Source organism: Solanum tuberosum, unplaced genomic scaffold (genome assembly GCF_000226075.1).
Source record: "Solanum tuberosum cultivar DM 1-3 516 R44 unplaced genomic scaffold, SolTub_3.0 scf00127, whole genome shotgun sequence".
In the NCBI taxonomy this organism is placed as follows: domain Eukaryota; kingdom Viridiplantae; phylum Streptophyta; class Magnoliopsida; order Solanales; family Solanaceae; genus Solanum; species Solanum tuberosum.
Genome location: NW_006239058.1, coordinates 243,848 through 269,626, shown reverse-complemented (window position 1 = coordinate 269,626; position 25,779 = coordinate 243,848). Strand labels below are relative to the sequence as shown.

Genomic DNA, 25,779 nt, shown 5'->3' with positions numbered 1-25,779 from the left:
TATGTTGGAGTACAACACATATGTTTCTGTAAAGCAAGCAACTAAGAGAAAGAATGTTGACAAACTGGAGGATAATTTCCAAGACAAACACCTGAACGATCGCAATTGATCTCAGAGCGTGTTAATTTTAACTGATAAATTTGAGAATACAATATTCTTTTGAGAAAAATTATTACTACATAATTTGAACATTTGTCAGGTAAAGATCATAAACGCTCAAAACTACTTTAGAAAGCGTTTCATCAATTTTTCAAGGTTTTGACCTTCATGACCCAATTTTACAAGGTTTTATTTTCTTTCAGAATAATAGATTATTTTAGGATTTTTGCTAATTACAAATATAATTTTTCCATCATTAATAAAATAGAAAATTATTAAGTCACCTGGAACTCGTAAGTTTCGGCTTGCTGCTCAGTTGAACGCCGGTAGACAAACTCCGAATTTCAGTCAATGGCTAGCGAAAACCAGGACCCGGCTATTCGGATCCTCTGCCGGAGGCTCCAGATTATCAAGAACGAATCGGGTCTTCAATGGCTCATCGGCTCTCCATTCTTCCCTCGCTACACCGTTATCTCTACTTTCCGATGTATCCACACTACCTCCTCCAATCCTTTATCGCCGGATTTCTCTAAAGAATCAGGTAGTCAAAGCAGTCTAATTTCAGCTAGTTCAATTCCTTCGGCTTTTATCTGTGTATGATTTTAACTATTTATTATTTTATTTTTTATTGAAAGATGATATAAGAACATTGCTCCCCAAGGGTTTTGAAGTTATTGGAGCTTTAATTGTCGGAAAAGACTGTAATTTTGACAAAATCGCAAAGGAGGCGATTAATGCAGCTTGTAATATGAGGAAAAGTTTGTCCAGTGATGCAAATTTGGGGAATCAGGAGCTGATTGGGGCTGTGGTGGATTTGAATAACGCTAAGGATGTTCGTTTTTTCATGTCCAAGGATGGACAATTGGACAGTCTTGAGAGTGTTAGTTCAATTGTGTATGAAGACAATCCTGAAAAGTTTGTTTGGGAAAGAGGTTGTTTGCTCCATTGTGCTCTTCAAGTAAAGTTGCCTTTATATTATCAGCCAAGCAAACCTAATGGTGAGTGCTTTCTTAGTTTTTCTCCCTGCATAAATTCATAGTCCGTTCATCTCTGGACACTATCAAATTTTTATTCTAGCCGCTTCCTGGATAATTGCAGTATGTTTTCTACTGTGCTTTTCCTTTTTGCTCAAATTCAGAAGTCTGGAGTGAGTATTGGTAGTATACCAGTGTTGAACGTCTCCTGAATTGGCTGTTTATGGTCGTGAAAGTTGATTGTGTTAAATTAACAGTAGATGTATATAGAGCTGGATATTAATGCTAGTAGATTTTAGAAAATTGCAAGATTCTCTTTTTAGTCTTAATCTGTTAACAATTCAAATTTGATCCTTCAGTGATGATACCTTAATGAGGGTGAATGAGAAGCATGTGGAAGAGCAATTATAGTAATCAAATCAAGAAAGAATTGTCCAAATACCATCCTTGAGTTTTCTTTTTTGTTGATGAATTAAGTACTAGAATGCTATATGTGAGTGTTGATCCGAGTCACCAATTGAGCAAGGTGGGTAACTCCTAGGGAGGAAACAAAAGATATGTTTCTAGCTGAGAAATATCTAGAAAGAGTAGGCAACCAAGACAGGTAATTTCTCTATCATCATTTTTGCAACTTTTTAGTTCCATTGCTTCGAGTTCCCAACCGAAGAATGTATGAATGAACATTATCTCAATGAAGAGATCTCTATTGTCTTTATGTGTTTCTTTGTATTGATTACAACTCTTCTAGGTAACTAAAATATATTTTTATGCATCAAAATGAAGTGGTCTTTTTAGGCTTTGCTTTCCTACATATCAGAGGTAGTGGTGTGTAAGATGTGCATCCACAGCCTTGCAATTCCTAGTTGCTGACTATAGCTTGTTTTATTTAACAGATGTACATGAGATATATATGCGTGCAGCTGATGCTGCTGCTAGTAAATTCAGAGACCCACAAGTTACTTGCCTAATAGAAGCTTTAAATGAAACTTCTGGTGCTATTGTTCTTCGTGGTTCAGAACTGAGCACAGATAGTTCAAGTTCTTCCTCTGAACTTAAAGGTTCTGATACAAAAGCTTTGTTATGTTCACACTTCTCTTCAAGGAGCAAAGATATTACCTCATTTTCTTCAATAGAGGAGGTAAATTTCACCTCAAAATTCAAATACTATTATAGGCAAAGTGCAAATGTTATTTCTTCAATCCTAGCTGGAAGTTATATTTAATTGAGTTTTTTAACACTGGAAGTTATATTTAATATACTTCAATTCGTTGCGGGCATGTATACAACTGTTTTAAAACATTTGCTGTTTAGAGTGCAGATAAAATCCAAGTAAGCTTTCTGCTGAACAAATCAATGAATTCTGTGAAACCTTCTGCACCTATTGCTGAATATTATCCAGGTAATGATACTTTAATAGATAACTTGGCTTGTCTTTGTTTTATTTATTCTGCTTTTGTGGGGATATATAGATGAGAATAACTTGGTCTAGTTGTGGTCCCCTAATCAGTTGGTGAATTGTTTTCTTTCAGCCACCCAAGAAACTCAACTTCTGGTCGTAGGTCATAAACTAGAAGTGCTTTGTTATGCATCAAAAGATCTTTCGCTGGCTTATGGCATTTCAAAGTTGGTCATCCCTGCACTAGTTGACCAGTTACACTCCATGAGGAAAGTTAGTATTCCTGACCTTTTAAAAAGGCATCCAGAGGTGAGCACACTATGTCATTTCTCCAATTTGCTGGGTGCTCCAGTTTTAAAGTATCTTCTTCTTTTTATTAATTTGATGTTGAGGTTGCTTGGGATGTGAGCCGGTTTGGTTCATCACATATTATGTTTAGTGTTACCAGTAACATACTAGCATTTAACTAGGACAGGTCGTGTGTACAGAGCTACAAAATATGCAATCAAAGGAGATGTCTTGTAAACTTGGACTTCCTTTAGAGTTGGTAAATAAATGAATTCATGTAACGTCAGACTCTGACTCAAAGCTATACTGTGTGTTTGTCTTCTTGGATATTTCTGTTGTCTAATCATTTTTCCATCGTTCAAACATTACTTCAGTAAGAAGTTACAGTGTTTTAGAAATTCTATGATGAGTTGAATTTTAGATAAAGTTTTTCTGTGGCACTCTGGAATGTTAGTTGTGTATTTGTAATTTGAAATTTCTGAAATAGGAAAAAAGTGGTTCAATAGAGTAGGTTGGAAAAATATGAGGATAGTGTCGAGTATAGAGGAACATATACAGTTTACTGGGCGCTAATTCCATTAATTGCAACATAAACTGGTCAAAGAGAGAACATAAATAACAAAGAGGGGAAGGGGAAATGGTTTATCGATAGCAACACTTACTTTTTTGGTTTTACTTCATCTGGTTTTATCCTTGTTATAATATTATGCATCTTCCTTGGCTCTTCGGAGTCCTTCACTTATCTTTTGACTTTAAGCAATGACTCTTCTTATTGGAAAATAATTTGTTATTCATTTGAACTTATGGATTTACTTGTACCTTCAAACAACTTTTCCTGTAACATTGTTAAACTAGCAACATTCTTGAATTTTCCAGAAGTTAACTGGTGCTGCTCTTAATTTTCTTGCAGTTGCATCCATATCACTTCCTTCCTCCAGGAATTTTACATCCGATTACAGTCTTATATGAACTTAGTTATGGTGAGACAGAACTGAAGCAAGGTGAAACCACTTGAAGCTTGGAATAACTGTGTGTGTTTAATTATCATTCAGCTAAAAATGTGGTTTGACAAGGCTTGATTTATGGCAGTTGAAACAAGAAGATCCCTTCATTTGAGACTTGGTTTACCTTTTGATCGCCCTCTTCTAAGAATTTCAAATGCCATTGATATAGTAGGGAAGAAACATAGTAGCAACTTAGTCCAGAAAGGTGAGGTGTCAGTATTATATATACATATGTTTAACATGGCTGTTGACTCATGCTTAGAACTCTCTCCATCATGTCATGGCCTTATCAGGTTCTTCTTTTCTCAAGGATGTACATTTGACAATACCAAGTAGTGGTGGTGAGTAGTTATATTTGTTTCCTTTTTTGCCTACCCACTACGGAATTGTAATTTTTTTTATTTGTGCTAACAATGTCACACCCTCTGCAGTTTCCGGAGGTGTGGCTTCTCTGGTTCAAGGTTCTTATCAGTACTACCATTACCTCCACGAGGGACTTGATGACTCGGTAATATATTCTTTTTTGAAGGCCCCATAGGTGAAATCTTTTACTGTGCACCCTCATATGTTGAACATTGTCATACAATTTGGTTGCTGTACTTTTTGGTCAAGAAATCTCTTTTCTGTTCATTGTATGCAAACTTTCATATGTATGTACTTTTTAGTTTTAATTTTTATTTTGTTTCCTTGGTTCTTAAGCTTTTCTTTCACTTTCACTTCCACTTTCTTGTTTTGGAATTTTTTAAAATCTAATTGTATGTTATTGCTTGATGAATCGATAAATGCTACTGTTGAATTACAGTATTACTTAGCTGGGTAGCTTATTTAATAGTCACCATTATATTTACACTAACATTATATACCTCACAGGGTTGGGGCTGTGCTTATCGCTCTCTGCAGACAATCATTTCATGGTTCAAGTTGCAAAATTACACTTCAATTGATGTCCCATCACACAGGTATCTTGAAGTTCCTTTAGCTACAGTGATTGAAGTGCCTTTTTGTTGGTGTGATTAGTTTGTCTGAATGTATTTACATTTGATGCCTTAGGTCAGTACAAATTATACATGCATGTGATTCTTAGCTTGCTCAGTGTTTTTTTCCTTGGCTCACAGCTCTCTTTTCATAACAAGAAATTGCTAGATATAGATCTCAACACACTCCATTTGCATTCACTTCAAAATAACTAAACTAGAGCGCTGAAATACGGCTTCATTGGTTTGATGAAAATTGTAATTTGGGCGATTCAAAGAGAACTAAAGGAGGAGCCCCAACGAAATCCATTTTACAGGGTATAGCCTCTTTCCACTTTACAAGCGAGTACAATGTGACTTATTATCTTGCAGATAGCATCACTGTTCCGACAAAAGCAGCCTATTTCTATTTTCATAAATAGTAGTCCCTATGTTCAATCTATGTTCTTTGTTTCCTTTTTTAGTCTGTTTATAAAGAATGCCACTTTCTATTTAATGCTCCATCCATTCATGTGAAGGTGTTTTGCTAAGCATTGAGTTTAAGAGGGAAAAAAAGACATTTGGAACTTGTGGTCTAAATCAATCCACAAAAAAATTGCTATAGATCATCTTATTAAAGGGTAAATGAGTAGCTCAAAGTTAAATTGTTACTAAATATAGAAAAATGTCATTCTTTTGTGGATGGATTAAAAAGATAGTCTTTAGTTCCATCCCACACGATTTGTTTAAAACCACAAATTTCAAAGAGCACTTTTGTACATTATACATATCCTTAGTTTGAGAACAAGATTTTCAAAAATCTTTTCTACTTTCTTAAACTCCATGCCTAGTCAAACCAAGACATAAAATGAAAAAGAGAGTACATATTAAGCATGCATGTCCACCTTCACAACAAAGACATAGTGACTACTTTGCAGTGATTTAAACAGAGCACCAATTTAGCACTAACTAATCTTATAGTAATCACACTGCAATATGTGCTTATGTAGTCATAAATGAACATCAATATCTTCAGTAAAAATTTATTGTTCTGAAAGTGAATTGCACATTCTTTCAGGGAAATACAACAGGCACTAGTAGAGATTGGTGACAAAGATCCTTCATTTATAGGGTCACGTGAATGGATTGGAGCCATTGAACTGAGTTTTGTGTTGGATAAACTAATTGGAGTAAGTTTGAACCTATTTAGAAGTGTTAATAAAATACCCAGTGAGTTTTGTTTTAGATAAATTTTATGCTTTTGACCATCTTTTTCATTCTTTAGCTGTCAATTGTACTCCCCTGTAAACTTCTCAATTTCATTGCTTTACAAAACCTGGTTAACCTTTTATACACCCCAATTTCACGGGCCTATAGACACACTTGGTGAAATGTTTGGTGTGTAAAAGGTTCCCCATGAAACTGGTGTGTATTAAAGTGATTTAGCTACAAGGTCAGGGAGTAAACTATGTATTAAGCCTTTAATTTACTATTGTGGATAGGCTAGTTGCAAAATCATAAACGTCAGATCTGGCGCCGAGCTTCCTGAAAAGTGTCGAGAGTTGGCATTGCATTTTGAGAATCAAGGAACTCCTATCATGATTGGTAGGTCATACAGTTATTGTAATATGCTTTTGGCTTTAAATGTAGTGGTTTTTGTGAGACCTACTTCAGTATCAATTTTTTTTTGTTAAACAAAATCAGAAAACTTAGCATTTTAGCATGCCTGCAGGTGGTGGTGTTCTTGCCTACACTCTCCTGGGCGTGGATTACAATGATGCAAGCGGAGATTGTGCTTTCCTTATACTAGATCCTCATTATACCGGCAGTGATGATATCAAGAAAATAGTAAATGGTGGATGGTGTGGATGGAAGAAAGCTGTTGATAGCAAAGGAAAGCACTTTTTCTTGCATGATAAGTTCTATAACCTTCTGCTCCCTCAACGACCTAATATGGTCTAGTTAATCTTGAATATACAAAAAGACCATGTTCAGATAGACAAACAGACAGAGCCAATCTATCTGTGCAAATGTGTTGGGGGTTGGCTGGACTTAATTGATCAACCTGTCTTTATTTTGTTGTCCTTAAATGAGAAGTTCCAATTTTGAGCTTTATGTTTTTTAACTGGAAAGAGTGGACAAGGAATTAAAATATTCCCCACCAACGTATTTTGACATCCCACAACTTCGACAGATCGCGTAGCCATTTCTCATTTACAAATAGAAAACCTTCCTTGATATAATTTAAAGCACAATTTTTGTCCTATTGTGGGTTTGTGGTGGGATCCAAGTAAACATTTGACTGGATTCACTAAATGCAGGACTGCTTTAATTGTCAATTAACTGTTGTCCTGTGAGCTAATGTCGAAATTGGTGCAATGTCCAAGTTTGTGTTGTATGCAATTTCAAGGCATCACTTCAGAATGAATTGACGGGACTATATTGTTTGGACAAACAGTCAATTTAACTAAATTTAGATCTAGATGTGAAGCTTTTTAAATGCGAACCAAAAGAGTAAGATATGAGTTCGCCTTTTTATGAGAAAATGACATAAATTCTCTCTTTAACTATAGTAATAGGTCTAAAATGGTTCCTTAACTATACACTTAACGGATTTAGTCATTTAACTTTTTAAAAATTTATCAGCTTTGGTCCCTTAACTATACACTTACCGGTTTTAGTCTCTTAACTATAAAGTTACCAAGTTTAGTCCTTTAAGTATTCAAAAACTTATCAAGTTTGGTCTTTGTCCCTTTTTTTAATACAAATAGCTTAGGTTTATATTGATGGAATCCATGCCTCGAAAAATTAAATCATTTAGCAATTTTTTAAGTTGTTTCTCTCTCTCCACTACTTTTTCTTCAAATTAACCTTATGCGAAGAACCTTAACCTCAACGATTTAAAATAAAATTCACGAGGAAAGAAAATATAAGTCATAATTTTATTAAACATAGGATAAAATGAAGCATATTATTGCTACTAATGACTTGAATATGCTAAACTTTATTATAAAAAGAAAAAAATTACTACCCGTTAAATTCAAAGTTTGTACTCCAACGACTTCATTCAACGGAACTTGTTTAATTTTTAAAAGATTGAAATTTATAAAATGGTAGATTTGTAATTTCTTTTTAAATAGATCAATTTTATTATTCTATTCATTTTATTTTACAAAAAGAAATTTGAGTAAATTAAATAAATCTGCACTGATTAGCAAATTCAAGTACGAATTCAAGTCAGTAACAACAATTATATGTTAATTTTATTCTCCATTGAATAAAATTAGGACTTATATCTTCTTTCCTCGTTAATTTTATTTTGAATCGTTGACGCTATTGTTCTTTTCATAAGAGTAGTTTGAAGAAAAAAGTACGGGGATAGAGAAACAACTTAAAAAATGGGTTAAAGATTTAATTTCACGAAGATTTCGGTTAATATAAAACCTAAGTTATTTGTATTAAAAAATGGACAAAGACCAAACCTGATAAGTTTTTGAATACTTAAAGGACTAAAATCGGTAAGTTTATAGTTAAAGGACTAAAACCGGTATAATTAAGAGACTGATAAGTTTTTGAATAGTTAAAGGACTAAATCCGTTAAGTGCATAGTTAAGAGACCATTTTAGACCTACTCTATAGTTAAGGGACTATTTATGTCATTTTCTCGCCTTTTTGTCATAAAAAGAAGTCTCATACAACTAACGTTAGCCGTGAAAGACAAGTTACTCTCCATAATTGATACTGAAATTTTTATGGAGACCCAATACCAGTACTGACTAGTAGGTGTCGTTTCTTTGAATTCAAGTGAAAGAAAGTGGTAAGTGGGAAAATTGAATTTTATCTTTTTAGTTATGAGTGCAATTTCTGCTTGTAGATGCTATAATAGGAGAAAGTGTAAGATGAAAAAAAGCAAAACAAAGTGAATGTTTTATTTTATGCTTGCTTCTTTAGTATTCAAGATCTTTAAGAAGTAGAAAAGTTTGAAAAATTTGTTCGTCTCAACTTCAAATAAAATACTATCTCTCTTTTGACAATGCTTCAAACTTAAAGATGGGTATCTGCAGTATTTTGGAGTAAAAAAAAAAGCAGGAGAAAAGAAAAGGCAAGGGCAGGAAAGAAAATATATTCTCCCTCATTTCTTTCTGTCACTTTTCTTTTTAATTCGTTTAAAATGCTATAAAAAAAAATTTAGTAATTTTTATTTCTAATTTTGGACCTGACATATTTACGATCTTAAAATGGTCTAAACCCCTCCCCCTCCAACCTATACTCGAAATCTCAACTACACACTCCAACTTCATGGGTGTCCTATTACCCTTGAACTTCATATTTCTCAATTTTTTACACACTTAAATGCCAACCTCAACACATAAATCAAATACATAGTCCAACGTGATTGCACACGCCGGGTCCTCCAGCTCTTCAACTCCCAATTCTTGTTTTTCCCTCATTTTCCTCCTAAAACGTAAAAGACCCAAAAATCATCCTTTCTCCTTTTCATCTTCTTCTCCATTTGCACATGCATTTCTAGTAATGATTGAAGGATTTTGCTGTGTAGCAAGAATACAAGGAAAAACACATACACCATAGCATGAACAAGACCAAAATCTTCTTCTCGGATTTAATTTCGATCAAGAAATTTGCAAATTCAGCAAATTTTCATTTTGCATCTCACTACAGCGTTGAGCATTGGGTCTGATTCATCCATACAAAACTTATTCAAGTTTTCATTTGTCATTTTGATGAATTTCAAGAAAATTCAAAATTCAAATTAGAGACCTAAATAAGAAATTAGAGCAGATTATAAACCCTAAATTAAAGATTTGAAGTAGAAATAAACATAAACAACTAAACCCTACTTATTTTTGAGAGAAAATCATGAATTTTTTTTATAAAAGGAACAAGGGTTAGTGGTGGCCGGTGGGGAAGAAGAAACAATGGTAAGAGAAAATTTTCGTCAAAATTTAAGGTGTTCTCACCTTCTAACGCGCCTAGATAAGAGGAGGTGTTCTCACCTCCTATGACAGGTCAGCGTTTAAGTGTGTAGAAAATAGAGAAATATGAAGTTTAGGGTAATAGGACATCCGTAAAGTTGGATTTCGGGTATGGTTAAGGAGGTTTTAGACCATTTTTTCTTTAATTTAAGATTATAAAATTCAAAAGTCATAGTTACTTTCTTAAATTTTGTATTAAATTAAAATTAAATAAATAAATTAGTACGGAGAAATAGAGTAAATTTTACGCACATATCAAGGTGAAAACACGTGAGTTGCGTCATGAACATTGTGTGTCGATAACAAAGCACTTTTGTTCAAAGTGTCCCAACAGTTACAAGTGAGTTCACATTCACATATCTAAGTTAATCCCTCATTCAATTTTATTTTGTGCACTTTAGATTTTACGGTTTTTTTTAAAATAAAATAATTAATATAAATATTTTATTGAATCAAAGGAATACGATAGTATATATTTAAAAAGCCGTCTTTGTATTTTATCTAAATTTCTACACATAGATGACGATATTAATTGCTAAAGCTTGCGTCATCCTTGTATCTACCAAAAGAAAATAGAAGCAATCATTCACCAGTCAGTCAACTTCTTCTTTTTAGAGATTAAAAAAGAATAGTTTTATTTTACTATATAAATATTTTGGTACCTTTTGTTTATGTTTATTAATTTTTATTGTTATGTCAAATAAAAATTCCTCAAAGGGAAAATTATGTGAACAACAAATATTTTGCCTATACGAGGTATTATAGTTTCAGTTTAAGAAGATTATAATTCACGGCTATAGTTTTTCCATTTTAACTATTCCCCTGATTTATATAAAATCAGAATTTGTATAATTCAATTCCTGATTGTATAAATTCAGAATTTTGTATATATGCTTCACGGCTATAGTTTCCTACTTTTCCCATTTCTAATTGTATAAATTCAGAATTTTATATATGCTTCACGGCTATAGTTTCCCCATTTCTAATTGTATAAATTCAGAATTTTGTATATGCTTCACGACTATAGTTTCCCCATTTCTAACCATTCGCTTGATGTATATAAAATCAGAATTTGTATAATTCGGTTCCTGATTGTATAAATTCAGAATTTTGTATATGCTTACCCTAATTATTTGTATACGATTTATGAAAAAGTCATAATAAATTACCTTATTTGTATATCGGCAATCGAAATATACAAACAGAGTTCTGAAATATATAAACGGGCCAAAATATACAAATTGCAGCCGCCATAACTGTTAAATTAGGGCATTGGGCCTAACTCACACCTCAAAAACTAGCTCAAGGGAAGGAGAATTGATCAAGTCTTATAAGGAGTCCACTCATCTCATTAACCACCAATATGAGACTTTTGTCATTCTTTAACAATAACAACAAAACTATAACTACGAAGCACAATTATCAAAATTAGAGCTTTAAGTCTTATTATGTCTGTTTGTTATTTCTAGAATTTTCTTATTAAAAAATGTGTGCGCTAACAAATTTGAAATTGCTGGCCCACACACTGTCAACTAGCGTCTAGTTTTTAAAACCTTCAATTAGGAGGGTTTCTCTAATTGGATCCCTAAGCCACACGAATTTAAATTAATCGAAGTCGAATTAAAAAGTCATATAAAGTCCATGAAGTGCATGTGATTTAACACCTTGCAGTCGGACCAAATCCACCTAATCTAATATTAAAGTATTATTAGTACTACCTCTCAAATATTCTTAGAATTCCAAGATGTAACCTTTTGAATTGCTAGTTGGCAAATATTAAACTAATAATGGATGTGTTAATCAACAGCTTTTTATACCAAAAGAATCACATGATTTTTTAAAACAACTCACAAGGTCAAATTTCAATTTCCCAATCACTTCACTGAAATATTCAAATTCTCAACTAACCATCTGTAAAAATCATTCCACAAATTTTCTCAAAATAATAATTTCAAGAAGAAAAAAAAATGAAATAAAATAAAAACACATAAAAGGCTCCCCCCACTAAGAATCTAATACAATTTACTTTAGGCTTTTCTGAGAATTTTTGACAAATCAAGCCATCCATTTTTATGATTAATTTCATTTTATGGTGTTACACCATGAGGTGAACCTCTAGACTCCTGAGGTGTTTGGCCTTCAGAACCTTTAGAGGGATCGTCGGAGGATTGTCTAAGACCATCATCTGTATCACCATGATTCATTTCTTCGATCATCTTAACCACCTCGGTCATGGCAGGTCGTTGGTCTGGCATGGTAGCAACACATGCCATACCTATCTGAAGTAGTTGTACCATCTCTTCTTCCACATTATGGTATCGCATTAGCTCAACATCAAACACCTCCGCAGTCCATTCTTCTCTTACAACACTTTGGACCCATCTAGGCAAATCAATGCCTTCTTCACCTAGTGAAGCTTGGTTTGGAGCTTTCCCCGTTAAGAGCTCCAACATTAACACTCCAAAACTATACACATCGGATTTATATGTGACTTTTCGAGTTTCAAGAACCTCAGGTGCACGATATCCTGCAACACGGTGGTTCACTGGTGCTGAGGTAGAGAAAAGAGGGTTCAATCCGTAATCGGATACACATGCATCTTGGTTATCTTGTTTAAGGAGAACATTCGAAGCCTTGATGTTTCCATGTACAACTTTTCCTGAAATATGGAGGTACGCAATGCCTCTTGCTGCACCTAACACTATTCTCATTCGACTATCCCAGTCAAGTGGCGTACGCCCTGATCCTCTACTACCTACAAGAATTAACCAAAAGAAAACATTTTAATTAGACAACCAAACCAATGACAACCAAAGGTAAGGATAAGGTCTGTGTACATCCTACCCTACTCAAAAGTCAAACCTCACTCGTAGGATTACACTGGTTATGTTGTTAACAAACTAATGTCAATGCAAATTAATATGTTGGATTCAAATTCAAAGCAGTTGAACTACTCAAGACTCAAGAGGACACATTGTATTATTAGCTTTTCTTTTGCACTTTACTTCACCAAAAAAAAAGAGAAGAAAATGGGTGACAGCAAGAATCAATGGACAATAGAGTAAAGCAGCACGTTATTTCAACAAAAGAAGAAAAATGGGGGACAGCAAGAAACAATGATGAATAAAGTAAAGCAAAAGAATCAAGATTAGATGAATAATAATCAGACAGTTATAACCACCAAATAGCTTAAAGCCAAAGTAATATAAACTTTTAAGTATGGTAGTATTGTTTAGACTTACAGCAATTACTACTAATTAAATCATGATTTGAAAATTGTGGGATTAGAAAACAAAAGATTAATATTTAATTAATATATTTGATATCACCAAACTCCACAACACTTTGTTATTCCCTCCCCCATTTCCCCTATGTATAATAAAAAAAATATATATATTATATAACTACAATAATAGAGGTAGTTTGTTGATTGTGGCAAAAAATTGAGAACTATGGAGCAAAGACCTTAAGGCATAGACACAAGCAATGTAGCAATTTAAAAGGTAAATCTTTGAACAAGAAAGAAGCCTTCTTTTTCCACTTTTTAAACTCATTTCATCATTTATTAAGGCAGGGAATCATGCTAGTCTGTTGCATTGTAACGTTCGTTTCATAAAAAAGAAAGAGTAAAAGTGTAATCTAACAAGTGTGTCCGTTAAGATAGAGAGATTGTATCCGATATGCTCTCGATTCGAATAAATCATAATAAAAAAGTCATTGTTCCATTTCTCTCAAAAAAGAATGTTCTGTAGCTTAAGGAATTATAGAAACAAAATGCGCAATTTGCGGTTGAATTGACAATAAATGTACTAACGAAGTAAATTAAGTGGTACCAAACTTCAATAATTGAGTGAAACAATAATGCAATGCCAGTTCAGAAGGGCTGTAAGACTATGGCTACAATGTGTACATGATCTGCACGTGTATTAGATTGAAGCCCCATCTATTCTTCCAAAAAAAGAAACAAAATAAAAATTCAATCTTTTTCATACCTATAACCCACCTAACCCCCTTCAAGACTCTTCAAGAATCAGAACAAAGTCACTAAAATCTAGCAAGAATTGAATGCTACTATCTTTATTGCCATTAAAGTTTTAAAACATTGGTGAAAAAATGGAACTTTTAAGTGTTCAGAGCAAACAACAGACACAGAATTGCAGTAACATATAATAGAGCAAATTATACACTAAAACGAACAAGTTTGACATACTTTTAACTAAAAATAATAAGAGCAGCGTACCATGGAGAAGAGCTGATAAACTTCCAGCAGGCATATAATCAGATACCAACAATTTCTCATCTTTAGAATAGTAAAATGCTCTCAAAGGTAGCACATTTTCATGTTTCATCTTCCCCATTACTTCCAATTGTTGCTCGAATTCTTTTCTGGGCACAACGACATCTTTAAGCCTTTTAACAACAACTGTAGTACCTTCTTCAAGAACAGCTTTATAACTTGTTCCAACACTCCCTTTTCCAAGAACCTCAGCAGAAGCTCTTAACAAATCTTCAAGATCAAAACTATACCCACCCCCATCAAAGAACACAAGTTTATTCCTTTCCCCTTCACCTGAACCACCTGTTAAATCGTCTTTAGACGACGATGTACCTGCCTCAGCCGCTGCCCCTGTTACTGCCCCGATAGCTCTTGATGCTACCGGAGGTTTTTGTACCTTTGATGTGTCGTTTTTTCTTCGTTTTAAACAGAAGAAAAGGAGTAACAAGAGTAGGAGAACCCCAATTATTGAACCTATAATTATTCCAACAATGGCAGCTGTTGAAAGCTTCTTGGATTTCTTAATTGACGGAGGGGTTTTTGGTTCTGTTTCAGGGGAAGGTGAAGGAGAAGGAAAAAATGGGGTACATGGGGGTAATGGGCCGCCACATAAATCAATGTTACCAGTAAAAGAGGAAGCTGGGAATTTGGAAAGTGCAGTAGGAATTGACCCATTAAGCTGATTATTCGAAACACTGAAATCCACTAAACCAGGCGGATTAATGCTAGGAAGAGTACCAGTAAAGCTATTGTTCTGCAATAAAAGTCCAGTCAAATGGGTCAGATTATTGATAGAGAAAGGGATAGTACCAGTGAAGTTATTCGACGAAAGATCCAGCCTGTTTAACCGGGTCAACCCGGGAATACTCTCCGGGAACTCGCCGGAAAAGTCATTTTTTTGAAGATAGAGACTACGAAGAAGCTTAAGGTTAGAAAAATCCGAAGGAATTGAACCAGATAGACGATTGGCGTGAAGACTAAGAACTCGAAGTTGACTCAGCCGGCCCAAACTGTTAGAAGGAATTTTTCCGACGAGACCAACAGCAGGAAGTCTCAGTGAATAAACGAAAGAGTTATTCGGGTCACATTCAACTCCGAACCAAGTACAAACAGAAGCAGAAGAATTCCATTGGACCCGATTCGCATGTCGGATCTGAGAGAAAAAAGCAAGGAGAGCTTGCTTATCCTGTGTAGGCTCTGAAAAAACCCGGAAACGACTCAATCCGAGTAAAGCAAAGAATAAAACACAAAAAACAAACCTTAAAAACACCGCCATTTATAAACACCCTTTGTTTTCTTGTTCCGACCCTTTTAAAGAAGAATGCGAATCAAGAATGTAGTTCCCGGCGGGAATTCTTGATTTTCCGGCGAGAAGCCATGAAAGAAGATGAAATTTTAGAGAGAGAAAAAACAGTCACTGTCTTTATGTAAATGCATGACTGTTTAAAGGGGAAGGAAAGAGTGAGTGTAGAATGTGCGGACCAAGGTGTCATAAAAAAAGCCACTAGATTCCTTCAAGGTGAATTTTTTTTTACATATTATTAAAATAATAATCAAACTATATTCTAAGACGATATTTTTTAAACTATAATATTCCCTATCAGCTCAATGTGAGTAGCCTCTAGTTCATATATATTAAAAAAAAACTTAGTATTAAAATTTAAAGCCATTTGGCAGGAATGTTTTTTCCTTATTAGAAGAAGAATATATAATAAAAATAGTAAGAGAATCTCATGGGAAGCATTCAATCCAAAATATTAATATTTGTTGTATTTAACGTAATCATACTTTCCATGTATGAAAAAGTCTTTAGTTTTAGTTTGCATCGACATAATTTTACTCCTTCCGTCTCATATTACTTGCACAAATACTTTTAAGTAAAGTTGGCAAATAATAGAGTATAACTCTTTTTACAAAATGGCTTATGTTGTACCGTGTCTAACAAGGTATAAACCTGGTCCCTAGATATGTAATCACTATATCAATTTTTTTTATTTTACTTCTCGCTTTTTATTTCATTAAATAAATAAATAAAAACTTGCCGCCCTTAGATATTTGGAAACTCTTTAAAATTGACGTAAAACATACTCTCTTTTTTTGGGCTTCCCATCTGGTGTCTGAAGCCCCAACTAAATTTGAATCGCACACTGCGAACTTATTTGAGTGTGGCGCTCCCAACAAGATTTTTTCATACCTATGACTTGAACCCGACACCTCTGATTAAGGGTGACGCAGTCTCACCAAAAGAATAATACAACTAAAAAGTGGGTCTCATATTGTCTTCACGTGAATTAGTTGTACTTGTAGTTTGTAACTAGTTGAAAAACCAAAAATAACACAGAAAAAAGACTTTATAACAAAGTTAAATGGACCACTCATATGATATTTCTAATGGGTTTCAATCCACAATTTTTTGGCCCAATAGAAGAAAAGTCTTGAAATGAGCCAAAAAAACAAATAGACATTAGCTTATAGGCCACATAAACCACAGCTTAAATTTGATACATATATAGTGGAGGAGACCAAGATATCCTCGGGCTGTATATACACAAAGTCAATCAAACAGTTATTCTGGATTAGGACTTCTGTTAGTGCTAACTGTAACAAAAAATGCTTACTTAAATCATGAAAATGGCTGAAAGTTATGTTGCAGCATCAGTTGTTTTCACTGTTTATGTTATATTTCCAATGGCTAATTTGCAGCAGAATAAGGTAGAATCCATTCTTGAGGTGGATTTTCATGCTGATGTCTCAGCTGCAAAGCCTGCATTATCGAACATTATTGGTTAGTAGTATGAACTTTTGGATGTATGGAGATGATTTTACAGATACTACTAAATTATGATTTCAATCAGCAATGTAAATAGCAAAGGAATCAAAATGATTAAGCCAAAATGTATGTGGGAGGGAATATGTTCCTTTCGGAAGGCACAATTAGGTGCAAGCTTGCATCTATAGAAGGATAAATAATAAGGTACCGCAGTTACCTTCCTGAAGGGTAACAGAGCAGTTCTCCAATAATGTGACCTTGACTCCTTGGAACTGTTGAACAAAAGAAAGGCATTCTATATTTATATTTAATGTTGGGAAACAAGAAAATAATACTGGTGATAAATAGCTATCTTGAAAAACGAGCAGTTTAACTTATAGAAAGATTCATGTAATGATTAGGTAGTCGGAAATGGTTTGTAAATCAGGCATTGCTGCAGATAACTCTTTCATTGAACAGGAACTCTGCAACCATGAACTAAATCAGACGTTTCACTTCAGGATTTCGGAAAACAAATTACCCAACAAGGCATCTAGCAGTTCAAGATCCAGCCATATCTTGTGGTGTCCATTATTTTACCGGTCCATTACCAATTGCATATTGAGATTTCGGTTATAATACCAATAAAAATTTGGTAACATTTGTTGTGGGTTTCACGGATGTAAAAGCTAACCAAAAATTGAGATCACAAATAGGATTATAGCACAGAACTTGTAATAAGAAGAAATATGGGAAAAATTATTCGGAGATATAAAATACTTACATATCTAGATTCCCAGAAGAGTGATTATTTAAACTGCTGCAAGGAATGTGGCTTTGACAAGGTGTCTTGCTGGGAATAGATAGAACCAAATTGCTTTGTGGTTGGGTAATCGAAAAAGCCAGATGAGAAGCATTTGATGACCTTGATCTCTTTAGAAGTCCTACTGTTCTAGGAAAACAGCTTGTTTTTTTCTCTGACTCTATAGTAAATAAATCCCGGCATCTACAAGTACTTCTCTCTTTCAAACTATCAGATTCTAACTGATGTGTTTGCAGGGAACCATCTGTCAATAATATCTGGGGTGTATCTGATCCAATGCTTAGAGCATTTCCATCACTGTTTCTTATGGTCATAATTTCTGTGACAGGACAACATATCTGAGAGTTTTGTGATAAACACTCAGAGGAACATGTTTCAACAACTTTATCCACCATTATGACTCTTTTAGAAGCAGAATCGGAGATTTCCGATGCATTACTTATACGTTCCATCTTGGAATGTGCTCTACCAAGCGAACAATTAAAAAGTCTATAAGAAAGCCTTTTCATTCTAGAATACTTTTTGGGGAACCAGCCGGGTACAAGATTGATTCTGATCTCCACATTGCAACATAGTGTTCGTTGAAGTGCATTTGCAATGGGTTTCCACAATTTCTCAGCCTTTGATATGTCTTTCGGGCAGAAGAACTCCAGCTCAGCAATTGCCAAACCTGGACCATGGATTGGAACATATTCATGACAGAAGGAAAAGTTGAACTGTGTAAGGCAACAATCGATAGATTAAGAAGGCATATTGTTTGCTTGTAACAAGTATTTTGGCATCAGGAAGTTGGAGAAACAATCAAAGAGGAACAAAACGTTGAACTCAAACTATGTTTTAGTCCGAATACATTCCTATTGTCCTTTCCTTGGACTCAAGATTTATCAGAGGGATTTACATGAAAATATAGATAAAGGTGAGTAGGAGGTTTAAAGGTGTCAAGAGCTTGATAATGCTGTTAAAAGGACAAATGAAAACAGAAAAGCAATAGGGATCATTACCCATGGAAAGCACATTTGGTGCCTTAAGAATGTATCCAAGTGGGAGTAATGAGGAGGATAGAAGGATAAACTTGATCTATCTCTCAGGGTTCGTTCAGTTGGGAACAAGTTATCCCAAGGTTAATTATCATGGGATAACTTATCCCACCATGTATATGGGCTTAACTTATCCCATCACTATGGTATAAATGGTGGGATAAGTTATCCACAACATGGCAACCAAATAAGACACAAAAATTTTATCCTAGGACTATTTCTTTTTATCCCAGGACTATTTATTCTTATCCCTCACACCAAACGATCCCTTAATGATATAAAATTCTAGCTTCATTTCATTACAGGAAATCATCATGGAGTTCCAACTCAAAGTTGTTCCCTATTTCAACTTCTTTAGATTAAAGGAGCTTTACAAAGCTCAGTATTTGAAGCATCAACATTTACAAAAAATAGGACACATGTGTGGCTAACGTTATACACCGGATTGAAGAAAAGAATGTAATCAGGTAACGGTATTCACAGAGATGGCAAAGCTAAAGATATATATGATGCAATAAGCATGTAAAGCAAGGGAACTGCTACCTTGCTTAAGACAAATTGATGACAACCTCCCTCTTCTCAAAAAGTTCGCAAGGGAATTGGATCTGCACATTTCAGTAGCTCTACACCATATAGAAGCCAAAGTTTCTTTATCATCCTGCATTCCCCTTTTGCAAGACTCCATACTTTCACAAGCGCAACTTGTACGGTGCTTCAAACTCTCACTTGTTGATGATGTACTACAAAGATGACCATCAGGATCTGACACAACAGAAACAAAATTCCACTGCAATGAACTTGATGAACATAAAAATTAGCCTTGTCCCAAACAACAAGTATAGGAGAGTGTCACACAAATCATCCCCACCTTGTTCATATACCGTTCTCAAGCATGAACTTCCATCTTTGGCATCGATTGAAGAACTCACTGAGCTTAATTGTAGAAGCGCAGCAGTCAGCCATGTTGTTTGATTTTTTGACATCCTCAATTGTTTTTCAGTCTCAGAGAGTACTTTAAGTGCATGACTAAGTTGCTGTTTCTCAGCTTCAGCTATGATATACAGTAATAAAAATGCAATCTTTTAGATATAACAGTCTTCCAAGACAACGAAAAAGTGGAGCACCACCATAGAGATTTAAAACACAATCTTAAAATAATTCTCGGAACAAAAAAGTCAAGTTGAATATAAGAGCAAAGAATTATCAGATAATAGGGAATAATAAAGATGAATCAAGCAGCAAAACAAAGATTATAATTCTGAATTATAATGAAAAAGGATAGAATTAAGCAGATAATTTTTATGCTCTCACTTATTCAATAACTTTATCTGCTAAATTCCCTAAAGTAGTATTAAGGTGGCACGCAGTACACCAAAAAGGATTTTAGTCCAAAAGTACATACTCTGGTCACTATTATAATTTGCAGTATGGGATAGAATGTATGCTTGAACACTCAAAAATATTCCTCACCAACAGTCTATATGACCACACTATTTGCCAGATGATTTTGGACAGAAACACAGATTTAACACTGAATGAATATGGCACTTGCAAGATAAATGTCCATTTTCATCACAAAATTTGCAAACTGAATTAGGTACTAAAACCTAATCTCAACCGAACTAATCAAGCTACAAGCAACCTTAAAGATGATTTGGAGTTAGTATACTGTACACCCCATCAGTGGCCCCTGATCCTAGCTGATACCACTGGAGTAATCAGTCATCATCCAAAAAAGAAACTTGATTTGCGACGTGCAGAATATGCTTAGCAACATATAAAAGGACAAATAACAATAGAACCTTATACTTACAAATGAGTCCGCTGAATAGCCTGTCTTTGACTTCACAAGCACTTCTCTGACATTTTCCAGCAAGAATGTCCATTATTAGATTTGCCAGCTGTGACACCAATTGCATGGGATCTATTCTCGACCTCATCAGCTCTCTGGCTCTTTTAACTGTATTTGAAGTGTCAGATGACAATGCCAGATGCAGCAACTCCAGCAATTCATCATCAGAGACGGCACCAATCTGCAGGGAAGATGAATAGACAACAATATTTCTTGTTACTTTTATAAAATGAGGATATAGAAAAGGAAATACAGGGAAGTCACAAATGAACACTTACTAGCTCATAGACTAATGGCATTGTTATTCTTTTACCAAGCAAACTTAGCTGCTCAAGCATTATCTCTCCATCTCGAAGTGAACCATTTGCTTTACAAGCAATGAAATCCAAAGCATCTTGATTAAAATCAATTCCTTCATCCTCACAAATTTCATGTAATTTGTTTGAAATATCGACTTCTTTTATTTTGGAAAAATGATATTTCTGGGACCGTGACACTGCACTACGAGGCAGCTTATCAAGGTCAGGGGTGATCATTATGAAGATCACATGCCGAGACAATTCTTCCAAGTGATTTAAAATGCTTGTCCATGTTTCCTCTCGCAATAAGTGGCACTCATCAACTATAAAAATCTTAAATTTGGATGAAACTGGAGGTGTCACTGCATTCTTGACAAGTAATCTAACTCTCTCCATTTTATTGATTTTCAAGGAATCTACTTCTTTAACATCCCTGCTTCTTCCTGAAAAATAGAGAACACAATCCCTGCAGAGGCCACATGGTTTCTCGGCATCAGAAGAAAGACAATTTAATGCAGCTGCAAATATTCTTGATGCACATGTTTTCCCCGTACCACGAGGACCATGAAACAGGTAGAATGGATTTATCCGCCCACTAGAGATAGCATTCAACAGAGACCTTGATACCACATTCTGTCCAACCATTTCACTGAATGATTTCGGCCTGCACTTTTGACTGAGATTTCTAGGACTTACTGAATGTGAAGTAAATCCATTGTTATCTCGTGTCAAACTTCGTCTCTGTAGGGCTAAGAGTGTCTCACCTATTCCTGCAGACAAAAGTGGTCGCTCTTCCATATGTGTAAGAGGACTTGATCCCCTAAACTTGGGGGTGCCTAACCAGCAGGAGCTAATTCCACATCCACCATTATCAGATTCCACATTGTCAACATCTTCATTACCATACAGTGAAATGACATGGTTTGAGCTTTCGATTGGAGCATCACTTACAGAAAAGTACGGACTACCTACACGACTCAAGATATCACCAGCTGCAGTTCTAGATGATCTATTATGTCTTTTATGTTTGCAATTCTTTTTTGTTGCATAATAAACATCTTTTGCCGGCACTGCACCTTCATTTGATTCTTTACTGGAACCATTGCCCTCCTCCCAGGCGTTGGAAGGTGTCATACCAGTCATTGCCATTCCTTGATCCCTATAAGAATGACCTAATCTTTTACTTGATAATTTATTTCCTCTTTCTATCTCATTTGGTTGGCGTATGTTAGACATTTCGACATTCCCATTCCAACGTTCCATTCGAGTCGAACCCAACTGCCATTTGCCATTCCCCTTATTGCAGTTAAGTTCCTGATCCCCTGCATATTCCTCCCGGTTAGCATTCAAAACAAAGCCATTTCCCCCCAGGGCACTGCTATCCTCATTGTAGCCTACTTCTTGCCTATTCTCAAATCCTAAAGTAATAGCATTACTTGAATGTGTTTCCCAATTCAACTTATCAACCATTGCAGAAAACTTGCTAATCGAATTCGTAGTTGGATCCCTAAGTGACTTCACTCTTCTTAGTGCAACCAGCGTTTTCGATATGGGAACATCAACTGAATGCCGTCTCCCATCCATCACTCAAAAACTATCAATACAACTGATGATTTTCAAATAGCCCAGAAAACCATGCTGTAGTTTTTACCTAGAATTCAACAAGAACAAAAAAAAGAAGTAAAAATAAAACTTCAGTCTTTTCTAATTGCTTAACAATGAACTAAAGAATCAAACTTTCCTGTAAGCAATAGTGTAAAGTCCTAAAAGGGTATTCAAAATTGATAGAAACCGCATCTTTCAAACATCTACACAGAAGTAAAAAGGGGAAAAAGATGCTTTTAAATACCCAAACAAAATATTTTTTGGTATGATCTCAACCCAGCAACAACATTCACAAAATGTAGTACCCTTCAACTATAACAAAGAGCTCAAACAAAACAAACTAAAAACCCCATTTTCACCTATAAACACTAAAACAACAAAAAAAAAAATTAGAAGAAAACATACCTTTGTATATACAGAAAAATGAAGCAACAGTCAACATGAGCACATTCCCATACATATACATCGAAATACTCATATACCCTTTGAAAAGTATAACCCTCTATCGCTCAGCCCAAAACAATACTACTTTTTAATACTACACACGAATCTTTCAGTTCAAATTAAATTAGTAAACAAATACTTTATCACATTAGAAAAACTCAAAAAACGACAAAATTTGAAAGAAAACAGACACATGAAAACACAGAAAACCTGTGGATTGAAGAAGAAGCAAAAAAAATAACAAAATGCACATCGAAGTTCACGAGAATTGACTCATTGAAAAAACAACTTACTATAACTACTTGTTGTAGGGATAAGGAGGTGAGTGGCAAAGTAGTAAATGTAGTTAATGTATAGGGGTGAAGATGATAAAACACGCCATCACATTGAATAGAGCAGAGGAAATAGTGTACAATGGCATGTCAAATAATTTTTCAGAAATTTTACTGTTACTTGCAGTGCAGTGTGTGTTTTGAGTTTTTGCAGAGAAAGAAGGTGCGGAAAGGGTACTTTGGGTATTTAGTTTCTGACGGTTTCAGTTAGTTTGGGGCTTGATGGCTGAAAGCTGTTGCTAGTATTACTGTAGATGCTGCGTGGGGCAACTTTTTTTAGTTTTACTCATTTCTACAACTCTTCCGTTCAATTTTACTTGTCTATTTTAAATTTTAAAATATATTAATTAAAAAGGCCATTGTACTATTTAAATTTTATTTATGAATTGTAAATTATAATTTATGGGAAATTAATTATTTGTATCATTATTAATAGTTGTAATTATTGTTTTTGAAGATTACAAACAAGATAATTACTCCTTCGGGGTGATTTTAGTTGTCATATTATGTATTCAAGAGCTTATTTGACTGACTTTTAAAGCTAAATTACATTATATTAATTTTAAATTTTAAATTATTAAATATTTAAAAAGTATGCAAAAAGTACTATAAATTATAATTTTTCCATATTAATATGATAAATAAATACATTTTAAATAATTGACAAAACCTACATTATTTGATTCTTGAAAAGAAAATTGTGACAAGTCAACAATAATGAAAGGGAATATATCTTAATACATATATAAGAGTAAGATAGTTTTAAAAAAATTCTCCAAACAAATATTTATTTCGTCTACTTTTATTTGTTATATTGCTTTTCGGAAGACAATTCGATTAATTTTTAAAGTTAAATTATATTACATTAATTTGATATTTTAAACAAAAAACTTAGATATTCAAAAACTATATGATATGTACTATAAGTTGCAACTTTTTGCATATTGATATGATGAAAAAATACATTGTAAAATGTTAGTCAAAATATTTTAGTTTGACTTTATAGTAGAAAATTATGACAATTAAAAGTGAACGAAGATAGTATTTTATAGGGTTATGTAAAACACAAATACTAGTACGACAAATAATTTGAGATTATTGACGTCTTTAACTCTTTGGAACTAGAAGTACTCAATATTTAAAACGTCAATAATGGGATAATTTATATCCAAATTAAAGTGCACTTTGTTAGGTGTGTTATTGGTTTATGCATAGTTTGATTGAAAATAGAGTTCAAAATTAAATGATTGTTTTTTAAATTAATGATTTATTATGGGGAGAAAATAAAGTATTCTTTTTGTTTAATTTTACTTGTTACATTTGACTTGGCACATTCATTAAGAAAATAATTAATGATATCAGTGTTTTATCAAACTATCCCCTATTAAATGATATTTTGAAAAATAATTTCGAAAACAAGTATTTAATGCTGAGGGTAAAACATGAAAAAAATCATTGTTTTTTCTTGATATGTTAAAAGTGACAGGTGAAAATAAAATTTTATTTTAAGAATAAGTGACAAATAGAAGTAAATGGAGGGAGTAAAAATAATGTTACTAAAATAAAAAAAAATGTTATTCTTTTTAAAATCAATTATAAATTTTAATTAAAAAAAAAACTTTGGGCAAAATTTGGCATATTTTACCTTTTTGAACATTTTTACCCTTTTAACTTTAGTACCTTTTAACTAAAAATGGAAAAAAAAAATTAGCTTATTTTAAAATAAAAAAAATATTACAGACTTTTAAATTTTCTGACTAAATTATAGCCAAATTTTCTGATCATTTAACATTACCTTTTTAAAAAATATCAACATAAATTTGCCTGGAGTAATTTACATTTACATCCTAATTAAAGATTTAAAGTGCACTTTTTGATTTCTTGATTTCACAAATAGATACAATTAGTTGGATTCTGATTTTAGATTTAAAAAAATTGAACCATGAAATTGAACCTATAACCTTACTGTAATGATTTATATACTGTAGACTTGCTTTACTGCCAAAAGCTTACACAAACCTAAAACAAAATTATTTTTGAATGCTTGGTATATATATAGATAGATAGGATTCACTTTTGTAGTAAATATTTATTTGCAGGATATCATATTTTAATGAATTGATGTTTTACTTTTGTTGTTTCCACTTTTTTTTTATAACAATGATGTTATTTTAACACTAAACTATATTTTTTTATAATAAGGTTTTTAACTACTTTTAGTCTCAAATAATGTCTATATTTATTTTGAAAAGGATCAAAAGAATAATATTGACAAAATATCCTTTGATTGGTATCTTTTTTTTAAAATGTATCACACTTGTAATAATTCATTTATATTGGTCTAGATAGTATGTTATTAAGCTAGCGTTAGGTCATAGATTTCCAAATATTTTTGGTAAATATTATTAGGGTAAAAATTTGAATGAACTTTACCATGTGTTTGGATAGTATTTGGGAAACATATTTCATTTTTTTTAAGAAATATGATTTATATCCATCAATTTTATAAATTATCATTACTTCCACAACAAGTCTATTAGATTTTCGTTGCAACAAATAACAAGTAGTGTTTATGACACTAGAGTAATGCGGTAGTTTGGAGTGAGTGCAACAAGCATCATTTCATATATTGTGAAGTTGACAAAGCACACGAC

General features: G+C 33.7%; 3 protein-coding genes across 3 annotated transcripts; 1 reads left to right on the top strand and 2 right to left on the bottom strand.

Annotated features, from left to right (window-relative positions):
• The first annotated feature begins 342 nt into the window (after positions 1-342).
• Positions 343-6,924, top strand: LOC102603289 (probable Ufm1-specific protease). Its single transcript, XM_006351383.2, has 13 exons — positions 343-640; positions 735-1,097; positions 1,967-2,211; positions 2,385-2,472; positions 2,603-2,778; positions 3,668-3,758; positions 3,847-3,966; positions 4,055-4,102; positions 4,193-4,269; positions 4,632-4,720; positions 5,793-5,904; positions 6,217-6,319; positions 6,447-6,924. The coding sequence occupies exons 1-13, from the start codon at positions 451-453 to the stop codon at positions 6,674-6,676; spliced, it is 1,932 nt and encodes a 643-aa protein (XP_006351445.1). The 5' UTR covers positions 343-450; the 3' UTR covers positions 6,677-6,924.
• Positions 6,925-11,568: 4,644 nt separating this feature from the next.
• LOC102602951 (probable inactive receptor kinase At2g26730) lies at positions 11,569-15,449 on the bottom strand. Its single transcript, XM_006351382.2, has 2 exons — positions 13,949-15,449; positions 11,569-12,463 (listed from the first exon to the last, which is right to left on the bottom strand). The coding sequence occupies exons 1-2, from the start codon at positions 15,258-15,260 to the stop codon at positions 11,796-11,798; spliced, it is 1,980 nt and encodes a 659-aa protein (XP_006351444.1). The 5' UTR covers positions 15,261-15,449; the 3' UTR covers positions 11,569-11,795.
• Positions 15,450-16,425: 976 nt separating this feature from the next.
• Positions 16,426-22,932, bottom strand: LOC102583215 (protein STICHEL-like 2). Its single transcript, XM_015310493.1, has 8 exons — positions 22,755-22,932; positions 20,724-22,395; positions 20,407-20,626; positions 19,462-19,644; positions 19,137-19,355; positions 17,518-18,226; positions 16,972-17,026; positions 16,426-16,748 (listed from the first exon to the last, which is right to left on the bottom strand). The coding sequence occupies exons 2-8, from the start codon at positions 22,326-22,328 to the stop codon at positions 16,677-16,679; spliced, it is 3,063 nt and encodes a 1,020-aa protein (XP_015165979.1). The 5' UTR covers positions 22,329-22,395; positions 22,755-22,932; the 3' UTR covers positions 16,426-16,676.
• Between the last annotated feature and the right edge of the window lie 2,847 nt (positions 22,933-25,779).